General features: G+C 40.9%; 1 protein-coding gene across 3 annotated transcripts in view; it reads left to right on the forward strand.

The window, feature by feature from the left end:
• Positions 1–19,078, forward strand: part of tmem132e (transmembrane protein 132E) — a 713,836-nt gene extending 694,758 nt beyond the window's left edge. For all 3 annotated transcript variants that reach the window (XM_043718710.1, XM_043718709.1, XM_043718711.1), the window contains one exon: positions 17,780–19,078. In XM_043718710.1, coding sequence (XP_043574645.1) covers positions 17,780–18,988 — 1,209 coding nt within the window. In that variant the 3' untranslated portion in view covers positions 18,989–19,078. The remainder of the gene's footprint in view (positions 1–17,779) is intronic.
• The last annotated feature ends 721 nt before the right edge of the window (positions 19,079–19,799 follow it).

Genomic DNA, 19,799 nt, shown 5'->3' on the forward strand with positions numbered 1-19,799 from the left:
GCATTTTTTGCAAGCCCTCAACCTGTGTCACCACAAGGTTATCCAGGCACTTTCCAAACAGATGGAGTTGAAATCATGGAAACTCCAAGTAACCAATGCTCTACAAAAAGGACAGTTAAACTTGGATACAAAATTGGCTGCCCAACATGAAACAGAGTAATAGTTACTGGATATTTTTTGTGTTGGTAGTAGCCTTGTATTGGGGATCGCTGGTGTCAGTGCTGGGACTTTGGCTCTTCCTAATATTAATGCTCAAAATACACAGTGGTGGACAAGGGGGTAGGGGTGTGATTTAGGCCTCCAAAGTCCCCAAATTGCCTGGAAAACTCCACTCATGGGATAGGTTCAAGAGAGAGCAGCATGACTAGAGTCAAGAATTGGAGCCATGAAATGAGAGCAACTCGGCTGGGAAGAATGGGGAAAGCCCTGACAATGGAAGGGCTGAAGGCCACTGCAGGGATGCCACCAAGAGCCACCGCTGACCGGGATGCAGGGCCTTTTTCTGATTGCACATGAGCCTTTTGCCGAATTTGGAAGTTCTGGTTGCTGGTTCCAGGTAGTAGGCATCAGGCAGAGGAAGGCCGCTGTAAATGGGCTGTGATGGGAAAGGAGGATTGCAAGAAGTTTATGGCAAAAGAATAAGGCTGCAATCGATGTGAGGATGAAGAAGTAGGTTACAGTGGGAGTATGGAGGAAGTTAAAGATTGCAAGGGAGTGTGAGCACAGAAGGAGACTGCAACAGAGTCTGTGGAGGAGAGGTAAGTTACAAAGGAGAGAGAAAAGTTTTAAACCAACCAACAAAAGAATGCACAGTTAACTGGAATCTAACAAAACTTAAAATCATTAAAATAATGAATTCCTTGCAAATGTTTATGGAATGTTTCGTTTAGGGCATTTTAAGTTCAGAATACATGAGAAAAAATGTAGTGGATTGAGTTGTAATGAACACTCTCAATTGTTAAATTTAAATTTGAAATTGTGATCTGAGATGCAGTAAATAAGTTTGTAAATATCTGGTTAAATGTTCCAACTTTGTGCATATGCAGTGGAAATGCATATCAATGACATCACCAGTCTACAGAATGTGTGTTTACAGAGTGGCTTTTCATGTGTAGAAGTGTATGTCAACTATTTTGAAAACAGGTTCTGTTAGCTATGCCTGCCAGTTTGTACTAATTTAAATACCTGTAGTGTCCAGGAAACTAATGTTTGCCTTATGTGTTATGGTTTTCAGTTTAATGAAGAACTGATAATTATTGAGGAAATTGGTCAATTATTCTAATCCAGTATGTCAGTGAATCCAAATACTCCATTTGTCAACAAAGATTGCTCTAGCTCAGTTGGAAAGCGAATAGCACCACTATTCCACAAGCTATCCCAAATGTGGAACTGTTCAATTAATACACTAAAATGATCATTTTTCCTGATGTATTGATAATTAGGACTAAATCAATTCACACCAAGTTACAGCATTAATAGGAAGATAACTATTTAATGTAAACAAATATACTCTTTCACAAATGGCAAAAAAGATTTACCAGTGTTACTTAAACTAAACACCTTTAAAATCCATAAACATGCACATCAATCACAAAGAAGAGGGACAAAGCAGACAATTTGACACAAATGTATGGGTTAGAGACAAAAAATCTGCAGATGCTGGAATCCAGTGTCGATAAGCAGGAGATTGGAACAGCACAGCAAGCCAGGCAGCATCACAAGGTGGGCAGCACGGTGGCTCAGTGGTTAGCACTGTTGCCTCACAGCACCAGGTTCCCAGGTTCGATTCCAACCTCAGGTGACTGTCTGTGTGGAGTTTGTACATTCTCCCCTTGTCTGTGTGGGTTTCCTCCAGGTGCTCTGGTTTCCTCCCACAGTCCAACGATGTGCAGGTTAGGTGAATTGGCCATGCTTAAGTTGTCAATTAGGTTCATTAGTCAGAGGGTAAAAGGGGCTTGGGTGGGTTACTCTTCGGAGAGTCGGTGTGGTCCTGTTGGGCCAAAGGGCCTGTTTCCACACTGTAGGGCTAATCTAATCAAAGTCCAACATTTTGGTTATAACCCTTATTCAGAAATGGAGGTTGAAGGAGTTGCCGACAAATCCATGGACGGCAAAATATAGACAGACAAAAATCATTCTGTAGACTGTAAGCCCAGACCACAAAGATGGAGAGCTATTTCTCAGTTCTTTTGATTTTAGCAATGATGACACAATTAGTCAATCTTTGATTCAACAGTTGATGGGTGAACCTAGGTCATTTCTTGTATTAGAAGTCTTTCTTTTAAATCTATTTTGTTTTTGTCTTTTCAATTACATAGATAGAAGGGAAAGAGAGATATTCCCTGTTTGTAGGCTTCTAGTTCTTCTTGCCTATACTGTACTCACAAGTCTGTAACAAACTGCTGCTTGACCAATCCGAAGGCTGTTGCTAGATGGCCTTTGCCAAACTCAAATGCTCCTGGTGCTACCGTCTATGCAAAATATATCAACGTCTACTGGTTCAAAAGGTATCATAGTCTTATATAGCCAGAAAAAAAAGCTATCCTTGCATTTTACAGCCATGAAACAGTGTCCATGCTCCATTTTTTAGTTTACAATCCAAAAGGAAAATGTTGTCTCTTAGAAAATACAGAATTTATTGTAACTACATAACCACACCTTCTAATAAATGAGTTAGTGAGGATGAAAAACCTAACCTCTGAAAATTAAACAGTAGTCCTCAAGAAATTGTGAAGAATAAATCTTAAAAAAGAAAAAACATTTTGAGCCCTGCCTGATATATCTATGAATGATCTAGACCTTGGTGTATATGGTACAATTTCAAAAAATATTTTTCATAGAATCCCTACAGTATGGAAACAGACCCTTCAGCCCAGTAAGTCCACACCGACCCTCCGAAGGGTAACCCACCCGAATCCATTCCCAATACACCTAACCTACACATTCGTAAACACTATGAGCAATTTAGCATGGCCAGTTCACCTAACCTGCACATCGTTGGATTGTGGGAGGAGACCACAGCACCCAGAGGAAAGCCACGCAGACATGGGAAAGAATGTGCAAACTCCACACAGACCATTATCTGAAGCTGGAATCGGACCCATGTCCCTGGCACAGTGAGGCAGCAGTGCTAACCACTGAACCACCGCGCATACAACTGTTAGAAGCATTGTAGACTGTGAGGCTAGTGTTGAACTTCAATAGACAAGTTGGTGGAGTAGATGGACAGGTGGCAGATAAAATTCAATGCAGAGAAATGTGAGGTGATACATTTTGGTAGGGAGAACATGGACAGATGATGTATGATAAAGGAATGTCGAAAGCAGATGCATGAGCACAGGCTCTATAAGTCAATAAAGGTGGCAGGCAGATTGAGCGAAGACAATAAAGTTAGTAAAGCAAACAGTATCCTAGACTTTATTAACAGGGACATAGAGTACAAAATCAACATCATTATCTCCTTTAGTTGCAAAAGTCACAAGAAATATTCTTTCATACATACAGGCTCACAATTTATCAGAGTCTGAAGCTATGTCCACAAAGAGAATGATCATGCTCATGTTTTTCCTTTGGTAGTGTTAGATAAGAGCTGCATCAGTTCATTCTGCATATCACATTTTCTATATATCACATTTTCTTCTGTGTTATAAAGATGCTCATTCTTTAACCACTAATGCTGCAATTATTATCCCTTGACAAGTATCCTCTTATAATGATTTATTGAGAATTCAGTTTGATTATAATCTTTGGAGAAATTGAACTGCTGAACTTATTCTGATCCATATTGCACCAAGATTGGTTGCACATAGTCATCACATTTATCCAAGTAGTTATGTCACCGTTGTTCAAAGTGATGCTAAGTGCACACCCTTTCAAATCTTGATCCTGCCAGTTATTTTCATATCCTTCTTCTTCCCTCTTCAGATGTTTCACAAGCTCAATGTTAAGCTATGAGCCAAGTTAAAAATCACACAACACCAGGTTATAGTCCAATAGGTTTATTTGGCACTAGCTTTCGGAGTACTGCCAGTATGAATCATAGAGTCATAGAGATGTACAGCATGGAAACAGACCCTTTGGTCCAACTTGCCCATGCCGACCAGATATCCCAACCCAATCTAGTCCCACCTGCCAGAACCTAGCCCATATCCCTCCAAACCCTTCCTATTCATATACCCATCAAGGTGCCTTTTAAATGTTGTAGTTGTACTTGCCTCTACCACTTCCTCGTGCAGTTCATTCCATGCACATGCCACCCTCTGTGTAAAGAAGTTGCCCCTTAGGTCTCTTTTATATCTTTCCCCTCTCACCCTAAACCTATGCCCTCTAGTTCTAGACTCCCCCACCCCAGGGAAGAGATTTTGTCTATTTATCTTATCCATGCCCCTCATGATTTTATAAACCTCTATAAACCTCACCCCTCAGCCTCCAACGCTGCAGGGAAAATAGTCCCAGCCTATTCAACCTCTCCCTATAGCTCAAATCTTCCAACCCTGGCAACATCCTTATAAATCTTTTCTGAACCCTTTCAAGTTTCACAACATCCTTCCAATAGGAAGGAGACCAGAATTGCACGCAATATTCCAAAAGTAGCCAAACCAATGTCCTTTACAGCTGCAACATGACCTCCCAACTTCTGTACTCATTACTCTGGCCAATAAAGAAAAGCATACCAAATGCCTTCTTCACTATCTTATCCACCTGCGACTTCACTTTCAAGGAACTATAAAACTGTACTCCAAGGTCTCTTTATTCAGCAACACTCCCTAGGACCTTACCATTAAATGTATAAGACCTGAAAAATGTGTTGCTGCAAAAGCGCAGCAGGTCAGGCAGTATCCAAGGAGCAGGAGAATCGACGTTTCGGGCATAAGCCCTTCTTCAGGAATCTTCAGGCTTATGCCCGAAACATCGATTCTCCTGCTCCTTGGATGCTGCCTGACCTGCTGCGCTTTTCCAGCAACACATTTTTCAGCTCTGATCTCCAGCATCTGCAGACCTCACTTTCTCCTAATGTATAAGACCTGCTAAGATTTGCTTTCCCAAAATGCAGCACCTTGCAATTATCTGAATTAAACTCCATCTGCTACTTCTCAGCCCATTGGTCTATCTGATCAAGATCCTGTTGTAATCTGAGGTAACCCTCTTTGCTGTCCACTACACCTCCAATTTTGGTGTCATCTGCAAACTTACTAACTATACCTCTTAAGCTCATATCCAAATCATTTATATAAATGATGAAAAGTAGTGGACCCAGCACCGATCCTTGTGGCAATCCACAGGTCACAAGAGTTATTACTTGACTTTGAACTGGCCGCAGAGCAGAAAATTGTGGTATTGTGCCATTGCTTGCAGAAGGATAGGATAGCCACAAGCAGCTAAACCTGACACAGTATCAAAGTCAAAGACACAAGGTAAAAAAACACAAGGACGAGGGGTGAAAGAGAATTTGTCATAGGATTGGCAAGAAAAGAGGAGATTCTGCAAATGATTGCTAACTGAAGAAGGCAGCTGAAACTGACTGAATAGAGGTCATGAGCAGCTGAGTCAAAATATTTATAGCGACAGAAAAAGCAAGAAAGAGAACAGGGATTGCGGGGAAAGAGGGAAATAATTGGAGGATCAGTTGAGCATGTGCAGGGAGAGGACAAGCAAAGCAAAAGTAATTGGATAATCAGCAAGCATTTGCATGAAGAGAGAAATGATTGGGAGGCTTTCAACAATATGCAATCATGGGGTGAGGAGAAATGAGAGGGACAGGGAAAAGGTACTCACTGCTGTAAATGTCTGTTCCTGATTCCTAAAGCATTGAATCGAAAGCTACATGATACCAAGACAATCATGGGCAGTTGCTCAAATCATTTTAAACCTTCAAACAGTTCAGCTTTTTACTAGTGCCATTATGTTGCAGATGCCCCCCATCCCCAACCTTATCACCTTTGGCAACAGCTTCATCTATTTAGCGATTTCACCAATCCTGGAAGCATGGCAGAAGTTCTAATTTTCACCCTTCTCCTTCAACTGCAGTGTGTAATTTTTCGAAGTAAATTTTTGTTAATAGGCCAACAATATTAAACAAAATAACCCCTCTCATAATTAATTTAGCTACTGGACTGATGCATCAAGAAGATCTTTCAACATAAAAAGTAGGAAAGTGAATAAGCATCAAACCTCTCCTGTCTCACATAACCCATCTTTCACATGCCATCAAATTCTTCATTCCACAGTGACTCATTTTGAAAAAAAACCCACAAAGTAATAGAGAAATGCAAATAGAAATCTTCAATGAATTTATAAAACTTGTGAATTTTTCTGTACATAACCAAACAAGTTTCAGCAAATTCCGCTGGTTCATACTATCACTCCCATCAAACTAACTACCTTGATAAGCTTATGATGCCTTCCATTTGCTGAGACTCTTTTTTTACCTTGTTGTAAATCCACACTAATTATATATACTGACAACAAATTCAGAGGACCTAATTCATTGACAAATTAAATTTCCTGACAATTATCTTGCTTCTTTTCTTACATATTTTTCACTGATGCCATCTTCTTTCAGGAGTTCAGTAGAATTCAGAGTGAATATTCTCGTTCAGCCTGAGATGGTGGCCAAGGAAGGAAAGGCAACCAATAGTTTGGGATTTTTTTTTTGTTTGATGTAGGCCAGATTTTCAGGCTTTCCAATGGTTAATTAGTGCATTTAGGAGTAGATTTCATACAATTTGACAACAAGGAAATGATAGAGATTGAGAGAAGTGGCACTTAAGTAATTAACTGGATATCATACAGGTATATTTGGAATAAGATGTACTTTCAGATGATTCACTGAGGGATAACATTGAAATAAGAAATGGGGAAGTGTTATGGGTTGACTCTTGGATGACTCCGAAGGTGAAAATGCATGAATAGGAAGAGTAACAATTACAGAAGAATCACTGATTTTGGCAAGCTATGTAAGAGTTGAATGAGACAACAGTCGATCACACAGCTGGACAATGGAGGAGACAAGTGGAGAGTTGTGTCATCAAACAAATCAAAGGCTGGAATAAACCCAGGAGGAATAATGCACTATGTGTAGGATGCAGCTCCTTTCTAGCAAAAACATCAGTATTGATAAAAGCAACTGATTGTTGGTTTGCAGAAAATTGTAATGTTGCTCTAAGCTTAAATTGGAATTGGTTAAATTCCAACCTTTTAACATATTGTGTGTCATGAGGTTGAAAAGAGTATGTTTTCAATAATGCAAGTTGAGGCACAAATCAAGATTCTATAAATATTCTGCAATAATGGAAACTGAATAGATGTACCTTTTTTCACTGACACTTCCATTCAAAGTAGGAGAAAGGCTTCCAATGAGAAAGCATACAGCTCTTATCAAGGCAAACATTTGCTAACTCAATTCAGTCTTCCTGTTGCATTTGAAGATTGCTCTTATTTCATTTCTTATAGAACAGGAAATATTATAATGGAAATGCAAATAAAGAACAGGCATAAAGCTTTCTGGTCACGATATTCATGAAATGAAAACTTTCTGCCTCATCATATTCTAAGCAGTTTTAGAGTTTAATATGTATTCAAGGGGAGTTCAATTTAGAGCACAGAGCTAAATAGCCAACCTTTGTGTTCTTATTTGGTTACATTGCTAAACACAGAAGGCAGTTTAAATTCTGAAACCCAAGCTTTTTACAATACAAAAAAAACACTTACTGAATTCAATAATTAGGGGATTCATTCTGATCCTGTGGTCATTTTCATTTGTAAAATAGCCTTACTTTTCTTCTATTAATTTTCTTGTATTTAATGTCATTTTATGTTCCCAAGAATTCAGTCTTTACAATTATCCATTAGACAAAAGACTCTAAATATATTTCTTATGGGTGAACACTTAAAGCAATGATTTGTGCAAAAAAGGATAAATCAAGTTGTCACAGTACCACAAAAATACTATTGGTCACTGTCAGCCCAGATGTGGCATCATTGGATACAAGGCTACTCCCAATTTCTGGTCCCTCGACACTGCTGGGTAGAATAGGTTCATTATTTAAATTCAGTTGGGAAAAAGGTGTTGGAGAACAGAAGGAACTGTGGAAATATATTCCAATGAAAATGACCACATTCAGAAAAGGTAGGTGACCAAAGATGAAATGGCAGGGGTTTTCATTTTTACTCATTCCCTGGATATTGACATCACTGGCAATGGAGACATGGGGCTGAATCTTACTGCACGTCTGGTGGAGTGATTTTCACCATGAGGCTGGGTGACGTGTCCTGTTGCATCTTTGCAAGCTCATTGATTGCATTGTTTGACAATAGAGCCCTCAAAACAAGAATCGCATCCAATTGCAGCCCAGTCTTATCTCATGCCATTTCCAGGGCAACTTGCAACTCACCAGAGATTCTGAAATTGACTGGCAGTCCTGGCATTGCTGCCATATTTTAGAGGTTGTTGGGCACCCGGACAAGCACTGTTAGTTCAGAGCTGCTCTGCATGGTCCCTGATATTTGCCTTGGAGGCAGACTGGGAGATAACAGCGCCCTTGAGTTCCTGCTGTTTGGGATGGTGCATGTATCCAGCAATGGACACCACAATCCACAATTCATCAGCATGACCATGTCTAAAGTTTCCACCTAGATTACAACAATCTCAGTTGGCTGGAAGAATGCCCAATACTGTAGGAAAGAAGTTAATATCCTTCTCCACACCGCTAGCCAGTCTGCCGTCAACTTTCCTCTGATACCTCACACTCCTTTATCTCTATTTCTGTACCTACTTCTCCCCAAGGCTCTTTGTTGCCACTCTTCTTAATGTCTGTGACATCTTACCCACTTAAGCTCACCCCCCTCAACATTCAGCACCACTCATCATGCATTCCTTCACCAGTTCTGCACGGCTTGCTCACTCCCTTGGGAAACCTCCACAACTGCACCAACAGTAATATGTGTCCCACCCACTTTTATCGTCCACAATATCTGCCTGTCCTTAGTACCAAAATAGCCCATAATAGGGCAGAATGAATCAATCTGGGTAGTGCGTTGCCTATCATTTGTCTCCCCACCCATTATCTGCAGAGAATCTTGACTCTGTCTGCCCACGCTGTCTCTGGACTGATACTGTACATAAGAACATAAGAACTAGGAGCAGGAGTAGGCCATCTGGCCCCACGAGCCTGCTCCGCCATTCAATAAGATTATGGCTGATCTTTTTGTGGACTCTGTTCCACTGACCCACTCACTCACCATAACACTTAGTTCCTTTGCTGTTCAAAAATCTATCTTTCTTTGCCTTAAAAAGTTTAACAAGTAGTCTCAACTGCTTCACTGGGCAGGAAATTCCACAGATTCACAACCCTTTGGATGAAGAAGTTCCTCCTCAACTCAGTCCTAAATCTGCTCCCCTTTATTGTGAGGCTGTGCCCCATAGTTCTAGTTTCAACTGCCAGTGGAAACATCCTCCCTGCTCCTATCTTATCTATTCTCTTCATAATTCTATAGGTTTCTATAAGATCCCCCCTCATTGTTCTAAATTCCAATGAGTTTATCCCAACCTACTCAATCTCTCCTCATAAGCCAACCTTCTCAACTCCGGAATCAACCTAGTGAACCTCCTCTGCACCCCCTCCAATGCCGGTACATCCTTTCTCAAGTAAGGAGACCAAAACCATATACAATACTCCAGGTGTGGCCTCACCAGCACCCTGTGCAGCTGCATCATAACCCTCCCTGTTTTTAAGCTCTATCCTCTAGAAATGAAGAACAATTTGCCATTTTAATTACCTGCTGCATCTGCAAACCAACTTCTTGTCATTCTCCTACAAGGGCACCCAGGTCCCTCTGCACAGCATTTTTCACCATTTAAATAATAGTCCATCTTGCTATTATTCTGACCAAAATGGATGACCTCACATTTACCAACATTGTATTCCATCTGCCAGACCCTCGCCCATTCGCTTATCCTATTTATATCTCTATACAGACTTTTAGAAACAGTTGCTGTCCCAAACTGGATCCTTGAGGCACACCACTAGCCACTGATCGTCAACCAGAAAAATACCCATTTATCCCCACTCTTCGTTTTATGTTAGTTAACCAATCCCCTATCCATGATACAACATTATCCGTAACGCATCTTTGTCTTATGCAGCAGTCTTTTGTGCAGCACCGTGTCGAAGCCTTTTGGAAATCCAGATACACTACATCCTCTGGTTTCCCACTGTCCACTGTGTTCTTAATGTCCTCAAAGAATTCCAGTAAATTGATTAAACATGACCTGCCTTTCATGAACTCAGGCTGCAACTGCCCAATGGGACAATTTCTATCCAGATGTCTTGCTATTTCTTCCTTGATGACAGCATTTTCCCCACTACAGAAGTTAAGCTAATGGGCCTGTAGTTGCCTGCCTTTTGTCTACATCGTTCTTTAAACAGTGGCTGTTTTCTAGTCTGTCGGAACTGCCACAGGGTGCAGCGAATTTTGGTAAATCACCACAAGTGAATCTACTACTTCCTCTGCCATCTCTTTTCGTACCCTGGTACCTTTAGCTCCATTAGCTCACCTAACACTATCTCTTTAGTGACAATGATCATTTCTAGGTCCTCACCTGCCATAGCCTTCTTGTCACTAATTATTGGCATGTTATTTGTGTCTTCTGTTATGAAGACCAACACAAAATAACTGGTCAATGCCTCAGCCATTTCTTCATTTCCCATTATTAATTCCCCCTTTTCATCCTTTAAAGGACCGTGTTTAGCTTAGCCATTGTTTTTCATTTTATGTATTTGCAGAAACGTTTACTATCTGTGGCATTCTGAGCTAGTTTACTCTCATAATCTATCTTACCTGTCTTAATGACTTTTTTTGTGGCTTTCTGTTGACCTTTAAAGATTTCCCAATCCTCGAGTTTCCCACTAATTTTTGACACTGTGTGTATTTGCTTTCAATTTGATACCCTCTTTATTTCCTTAGTTATCCATGGCTGATTTCCCTTTTCCTATAGTCCTTTCTTTCCACTTGTATATACTTCTACTGAGCGCTGTGTAAAATCGCTTTGAAAGTCCTCCACTGTTTCACAATCACCCCACCATATAGACTTTACTCCCAGTCTACCTTAGCCAACTCCTCCTTCATCCCGTTGTAGTCTCCGAAGTTGCAGTTTGCCCTAGACTTACTGTGATGGGAGCCCCTGTAGGAAGGCTATTTCTCTAGACTGGATTCAGGCCGGTTTAGCAATCATGTCAAGCTTCCTCTCTTAGTGACTGTGCCAGATGACATGGTAAGACAATTGTATTGAGACATAGGGAGTAAGCAGTATGACAGCAAGAGAAGAGCCCAATGATACAGTGTGGTCCAATCTATGAGTTGGGTGCATTTCCATGGGCACACAGCATCTTTGCTGCAGTATTCCAAGGATAATTACCAGTGCAGCCCAAGATTTATTGTTGAAATCCAGAAGCATCCTGTAAGTGGATTGGAGATGTGCCAGGAAGGTTCACAGAGGTTAGCATATGTTGAATGCCAGTGTCTGCATATGTGGGTTGCAGGTGTCCAGTGCCTATTGAGCATGCCCAAAATGTTAGTGTTAACAAGGCATATAAAAAGCAATAATGAGCATCAATTGGGAACTTTTTGCTGCCTAGTGAAAATCTTAACGTACTGCTTGAGAAAAGTGAACTACTTGCACCAAGACGAATCTGATGTCAACATGGGCCTCATTGAAGATCTCGCCTGAGTCTATCGCTCATCTTACCATGGCCCACCTCACTCAGAGTCTGATAAGATTCTGCCCTTACTGTCAGAATTTATTGAGTCATGTGGCTTTTTAAAATTCTTTTAGAGAATATTGGGTCTCATTGGCAAAGTGGGCATTTCTTGCTCATCCCAAATTGCTTGAGAGGGAGTAAGTCACATTAAAACATAGAACAGACAAAAGTACAGCACAGAGCATGCTGTTTGGCCCACGATGTTGTGCCAAGGTTTAATTCTAATGTAAAATATGATAACTTACACACTCCTCAACTCACTGCTATCCATGTGCATGTCCAGCAGTCACTTAACTGTCCCTAATGACTCTGCTTCCACCACCACCGCTGGCAACGTATTCCATACATTCATAACTCTGCATAAAGAACCTACCTCTGATGTCTCCTTTATACCTTCCTCCTAACATCTTCAAACTATGACTCCTCGTACCAATCAATCCTGCCCTGGGGAAAAGTCTCTGGCTATTGACTCTATCTATTCCACTCATTATCTTGTATACCTCGATCAGGTCTCCTCTCTTCCTCCTTCTCTCCTGAGAGAAAAGTCCGAGCTTAGTCAACCTCTCTTCATAAGGCAAGCCCTCCAGTCCAGGCAGCATCCTGGTAAACCTTCTTTGCACCCTCTCCAAAACTTCTGTATCTTTCCTATAGTAGGATGATCAGAACTGGACACAATATTCCAAGTGTGGTCTCACCAGGGACTTGTAGAGCTGTAGCAAAACCTTGCGGCTCTTAAACTCGATCCCCTTGTTAATGAAAGCCAAAACACCATATGCTTTCTTAACAACCCTATCCACTTGGGTGGCAACTTTGAGGGATCTATGTACTTGCACACCCAGATACCTCTGTTCCTCCACACTGCCAAGAATCCAGTCTTTAATCCTATATTCAGCAATTGAGTTTGACCTTCCAAAATGCATCACTTCGCATTTATCCAGGTTGAATTCCATCTGCCATTTCTCAGCCCAGCTCTGCATCCTGTCTATGTCGCGCTGCGGTCTGCAGTATTTCTCGATACTATCGACAACACCTCCAACCTTTGTGTTATCTGCTATTTACTAACTCACCCCTCAACCTCCTCATCCAAGTCATTTATAAAAACTATAAAGAGCAGAGGCCCAAGAACAGAGCCCTGTGGGACCCCAATCAACACTGACCTCCAGGCAGAATACTTTCCATCTACAACTACTCTCTGCCTTCTGTCAGTCAGCCAATTTTGAATCCAGATAGCCAAATCTCCCTGTATCCCATACTTTCTGACTTTATGAATGAACCTACCATGGGGAACCTTACCAAATGCCTTGCTGAAGTCCACATACACCACATCCACTGCTCGATCTTCGTCGACCTGTCTTGTCACCTCCTCAAAGAACTCAATAATATTTGTGAGGCATGACCTGCCCCTCACAAAGCCATGCTGACTGCCTTTAATCACGCTATGCTTTGCCAAATGGTCGTAAATCCTATCCCTCAGAATTCTTTCCAAACGAATTGCTGCAGAACATATAATGAACGTATTGCCATGGTGCTGCTGAAGAGTCCGGCAATTTGACTCAGATATATTTTCCACGTTGAGATACTGAATGACTTGGAGAGGAATATGGAGGTAGCAGTGTTCTCCCTGACTGCTTCCCTGTTCTTCTCGGCAGTGGATGAAGTGTTGAAGAAGCCATGGTGAGTTCCTGCCATGCATCAGGGAAATAAATATTGAAGTCTTTGAAAACAGTCCACAGAGGAGGTGCTGGATAACATAAAGGTGGCTAAATCTCCGGGACCTTATCAAGTGTATTCCAAGACATTGTGAGAAGGTAGGGAAGAAATTGTGGGGCCCGAGCAGAGGTACTTGTATCATCTACAGCCACAGGTTAGGTGCTGGAAGACTGGAGGGTGGCTAACATTGTGCCTTTCTTTATTTAAGAAAGGCTACAAGAAGAAGTTTGGGAACTATAGACCAGTGAGTCTGACACCAGTGGTGGGTAAGTTGTTGGAGGGGATTATGAAAGGCAGGATTTACATGCATTTGGAGAGGCAAGGACTGATGAGGGATAGTCAACAAGGCTTCTGTCTCTCAAACTTGATTACATTTTTTGAGAATGTGACCAAAAAGACAGATAAAGTTAGAGTAGTAGACATTGTCTACATGAACTTTAGTAAAACTCTTTTGACATGATGCCATATGTTAGACTGGTTAATAAAATGAGATCAATGGCACTCAGGTGCAGCTTGCCAATTAGATACAAGATTGGCATGACGATAGGAGACAGGATGGTGGTGGAGGGTTACTTGTCAGACTGGAGGCCTGCGACAAGTGGTGTTCTGCAGGGATTGATGTTAGGTCCACTGTTGTTTGTCATTTATATAAATGATTTGGATCAGAATTTCAGAAGCATGGTTAGTAATTTCTGAAGAAGGGCCACTTGACCCAAAACTCTGATTTTTCGCTACAGATGCTGCCAGACTTGCTGAACTTTTCCAGCAATTTCTGTTTTTGCTTCTGATTTCCAACATCCGCAGTTCTTTCGGTTTTTATGATTAACAAGTTTGCATATAACACCAAAGTCGATAGTATAGTGGACAGTGAAGAAGGTTATCTAAGATTACAAAGGGAGATTGATCAGTTGGGCCAATGGGCCGATGAGTAGCAGATGGAGTTTAATTTGGATAAATGTGAGGTGTTGCAGTCTAACACAACAAACAAGAACAGTACTTACACAGTTAATGTTAATGATGTGGGGAATGTGGTCGAACAGAGAGATCTAGGTGTTCAGGTACATAATTCTTTGAAAGTTGCATCACCAGCAGGCAACGTGGTAAAGAAGGCTTTTGGCACACTTGCCTTTATTTCTCAGACCATTGAATATAGTAGTTAGGACTTCATGTTGTGGTTGTACAAGACATTCATGAAGCAACTTTCGGAGTATTGTGTATAGTTCAGGCCACCCTGCTATAGGAAGAATATTATTAAATTGGAGAGGGTACAAAAAGGATTTACAAAGATGGTACTGGCCTTGAATTGTAAGGAAAGTCTGGATAGGCTGGGACATTTTCACTGGAGTGTAGGAAGTTGAGGTGTGACCTTACAGAGGTTTATAAAATCATGAGGGGCATAGATGAGATGAATCGCAAGGGTCTTTTCCCTCGAGTCGGGGAATTCAAAACTTGAGGGCATAATATTATGCGAGGAGAAAGATTTAAAAGGGACCTGACGGGCAACTTTTTAACACAGAGGGTGGTTCGTATGTGGAATGAACTGCCAGAGGAAGTGATAGATGCAAGTACCTTCAAAAGACATTTGGACAGATACATGAATAGTAAAGGTTTGGAGGAAATGGCCAAACGCAGGCAATTAGGACTAGATTAGTTTGGGAATTTTGGTTGACACGGGCGAGCAGGACTGAAGGATCTGTTTCTGTGCTGTATGACTCTGCCTTGTGGATGATACATTAGACACTGTGAGCTGGTGGTGGAGGTAATCAATGTTTAAAATGCAAAAGGCATGCTGATCAAGCACATTGTTTTGTCCTAAATGCTGTTTTATTTCTTCAATGTTCATCAACTCATCAACTCCAACACATAAAAAGAGGGAACCAAAAGCTGAGTTATTCACCACAGAATGCCCAGCCTCTGATCGGTTATTGTCGATGCCATATTTGTATGACTGGTTCAGTTAAATGTTTGGCCACTAATAATCCCCATTAGGATATTGACAGGATTTGCCACCATTGAATATCAAGAGGACATGTTTAGATTTTCTTATGTTGGATATGGTCATTGTCTGGTAGTTATGGATGTGGGTCTGGGTGTTACTTGCCACTTATCAGTCCAGGCATGAATTTTACCTTGCTTATCTGAGACGTTGTGAAAGGGACTGAACACTTTGCAATCTTCAATGAATGGATGACACAAAAATGGGTGGGAAGGTAAGTGCTGAGGATGACACAAGGCGAATTATAGACAGATCAAGGGAGTGGGCAAAAACTTGGCAAATGCAATGTAATTTTGGAAAATATAAAGTTAAACACTTTTGCTAAAAAGTGTAGAGAGCTGGTGATTATTTAAATGAAGAAAGTTTGCAGAATGGTACAGCACAGAGGTATTTGGGAGTCTTTGTCCATGAGTCAGAAAAAGCTAGCATACAAGTTCAGCAGGAAATATGGAAGGCAAATGGAATATTGGCCTTTGTTTCAAAGGAAATGAAGCACAAAAATAGAAAGGTTTTGCTAAAACTATACAAAGCAGTAGTCAGACCACAGCTGGAATATTGTAACCAGTTTTTGACCTCTTATCAAGGAAAGAAATAGAGGCAGTCCAAAGAATGTTCACTGAGTTTCGAAGATTAAGAGGTGGCCTTTTTGAAATATGCAGAAGTCTTAGGAGGCATGACAGGGTAGATTTTAAAAAATCGATTTCTTGCCCTCATGGGAACGTCTAGGACCAGAGGGCATCACCTCAGAATAATATATTTAAAATAAATGAGGAGGAATTTCTTCTCTCAGAGTGTCGTGAATCTGTGGAATTCTTTACCATGAAGAACTGTCAAGACTGGGTAATCAAGTTTATTCAAGGCTGAAATGGAGATTTTTAATCAGTGAGAGAATCGAGATTTTATGGGGACAAGTCAGGAAAGTGGAGTTAAGGATGTTCTTCCTGCTTGTCTACCTTGGATTCCAGCATCTGCAGTTTTGTTTTTTGTCTCTAACCTTTGGAATTCAGCTGTGTTGTCTCTTTTTTGACCAAGATTGTAATGAGGCCAGGAATTGAGTGATTCTGGTGGAATCCAGAGGGTGCATCATTGAGCAGGCAATTGGTGACAATGTACTGCTTGATAGCATTGTTCAGAGCATCTTGAATCACTTTGCTGATGATGGGGAGGTAACTGGTGAAAATAAATAGTCTTCCTCTTTGAGAATAGGATACACTGGGCATTTTTCTAGTTCACTTGTTAAGGTGCCGGAATTGTAACTGTACTAAAACAACTTGGTGAGAGGCATGGTTAGATCTGGAACATAAACGTTCAGTCTAAGAGTTGAAATGCTGTTAGGACCTGAAATCTTTGCTATTTCCAGTGCGCTTAGATCTTTCATGATGTCACATGGAATAAATCAGTTTGGCTGAAGATTGGTTTCTATCCGAGCAGAAAGGGAAGACTAAGATGGATCTCAAACTCAATATCTCTGAAGTTTTCAAAGACTTCACCCTTGATTCTTACATTCATACACAGGTCCCTGTATCATATTTGATGGTAAGGTTGTTCATGGAGCTTTCTTCACCATTTACATTACCATTTATGACTGTGTGCAGTAGACTTGCAGAACTTTGATCTAATCTGTTAGTTGCAGGATTACTGAACTCAGTCTTTAGCATACTGCTCCTGATGTTAAACATATATATCATCTTGTGTTGTAGTTTCACAAGGTTGACATCCTATTTTTAGGTATATTTGATGTTTCCTCTGGCATGCCTTTCTACTTTTTTCTTTGAAGCAGGATTGGTCCCTTGTTTAGAGGTGGCAATGTGGAGTATATGCTAGGTTTTAAGGTTACAGATTGTGTGCAATATAGAGCTGCTTTTAATAATGGCCCACAGCGAGCCATTGATGCTCAGTTTTAAACTACTAGATCTGTTCAGAATTAATCACATTTAGCACAAGAGTAGTGCTACACAATACAATTGAGTATTCTCAATGTTAGGATATGACTTTGTCTACACAAGAACTTCTAATTCCTTCAAGTCCTTCTAATACCATCATAGAGAGATGCAGCTGCCACAAGAAGATTGGTGAGGGTGAGGTCAAGGAGGCTTTTTCTTTCTGGTGATTCTATCACCACCTGCTGCAGGCTTAGTCTGATAGCTATATCCTTTATATCTCAGCTGACTTAGTCATTAATACCAAGCTACTTAATGTGATAGACATTGAAGTTCCTAACCCAGAGTGCAATCTGAAACCTGCAATGCTTCTTCCAGTGGTGTTCACTCAGATTATTAATCATAATGTGTTTTTTTTTTCTTTTTTTTATTAGGAAGGTATCCTGAGCACATGGATTTTCTACAGTGACAATACAGCTGTACCACTGACTCTTTATGATGCTAAGGACTACAACCTGACAGTTACCTCACTGAATGACAAAGTAGTCTCTTCAACCCAGGATTCTGTTTGGTCTCTGATAATAGCAGAGGGTGAAGGGTCAGGTGAATTTATCAAGGTGGAATTGGGGATCTGTGAACTGTGTAAAAAGACCAATCGCAAGAGTGTGTTGTTTGTAACATTGGTCAACGTGAAGGTTCACTTTGGGTCTGATAATTCAGAAGAAGACCTAGAAAATACTGGTGAGGATTACGCGCCTGATGGAGTTCGATTTGATGGCAACCCATTTGGACATAAACCAAAAGAGAAAGGGCAATTTGACTTCAAGCCAGATACTTCCTCTGCAACTGGTGACCATGAGGAAAATGTTCTACAGAAGGTTGGCACAACGGTAAAATCATCTGTAGAAGAGAGGACTGACTCAAGGGTGGAATCAGGCAGGGGCATTGATGGCATGCAGGATAGTGGAGTGCACTTTGACAACACAAGAGTGTCCAGCATGCCTGTTGATATTGATATTACAGATCTGCCAAAGGATCTTGCAGATCCTGATGATGAATATGCCCCCACACCAAGGGGTCTGACTGACTTGGAAATTGGAATGTATGCACTATTAGGGGTCTTCTGTCTTGCCATTTTGGTTTTTCTAATAAACTGCATTGTTTTTGTTCTCAAGTACAGGCACAAACGTATTCCCCCAGAGGGCCAAGCAAGCATGGACCATTCACATCATTGGGTGTTCCTAGGTAATGGTCAACCCCTTCGTACCCAGGCTGATCTCTCACCCCAGCCTGAAAGTCCGGGAAACCCATTAGAAAATATCCAAACCTGCTGCCATAGTGACCATCAGAGTAGTGGCAGCTCACAGACAAGTGTACAAAGTCAAGTGCACAGCAGAGCAGATGGTTCATCTGGGGGGTCAGTAAGGGAACACAGCGAGGATCCGCTGCACTCACCCACCTCCAAGCGTAAGAGAGTCAAATTTACCACATTCACCACACTGCCATCAGAGGAACTTGGCCTGGCCTACAATTGCATCCCTATAGCCGATGAGGAAGACATTGAGTGGGTCTGCCAAGATATGGGCCTCCGAGATCCAGAAGAACTACACAGCTATATTCAGAGAATAAAGGAGATTGCATAGACTGCTACAGATTTTCCTTTGGTGCATTTGTATTTACCAGAAATTTGTCTCATGTACAGTTTTTGTTTGAACCACAGTAGGAGGCTGAAATGTGTGGACATTTGCGGAACAGAAAAGCACTATAACATAACGCTTGTGGTCAATTGGCCACTGATAAGGCTGCATTAAAAATAATGCATTTGCAGCTGATCAAATATTTTGAAAAGATTATACTCTACTGCAAATGGTATTAACAAATTACAGTTTACAGGAGGCAAAATCTCTTATATTGACATAAGAAATGACTAGTATAGCACAGAGGCATACTGTTCACTATTATTCAAAGAGTATTTGCTGGGATTTCTTTGTGTAGGTGACAGTAAAATGAGACAGTATCATTCATGAAAATACTTATTTTCAACTTAGACTCCAATAGTCTGCAATCTGCAGAAAATCACATGCAACACACACTGATGGATTGCTAAAAGAATGCAAAGCAAAACTCGAGCTACTAGATTTGAAAGAACAGATGTGATAAACTTGTATCAAGTAGGTTGACCACTGAACCAAGCTGATAGTTTCTTGCCCAGTTCTGTCTGAAAAACGTGTTAATAATTGCATTTTGAAAGTGATCACTGTTTGAGTCCATGATCAGTTCTGTATCTTGATGACATCTGTTCCATTCAAGTTTAGGTTCCATTTTAATTGCAGTGATGGAAGCTGTTTAAAGCAAGTGCATGGAACGGATTGCAGTAAGTGCTGATTGGAGCAAAGCTGATATAAAAGTCATTAATCAAAGCGATGAATAGGTTTCTCTGTTTATGGAAAACAA

This window comes from Chiloscyllium plagiosum, chromosome 28, assembly GCF_004010195.1.
Source record: "Chiloscyllium plagiosum isolate BGI_BamShark_2017 chromosome 28, ASM401019v2, whole genome shotgun sequence".
In the NCBI taxonomy this organism is placed as follows: domain Eukaryota; kingdom Metazoa; phylum Chordata; class Chondrichthyes; order Orectolobiformes; family Hemiscylliidae; genus Chiloscyllium; species Chiloscyllium plagiosum.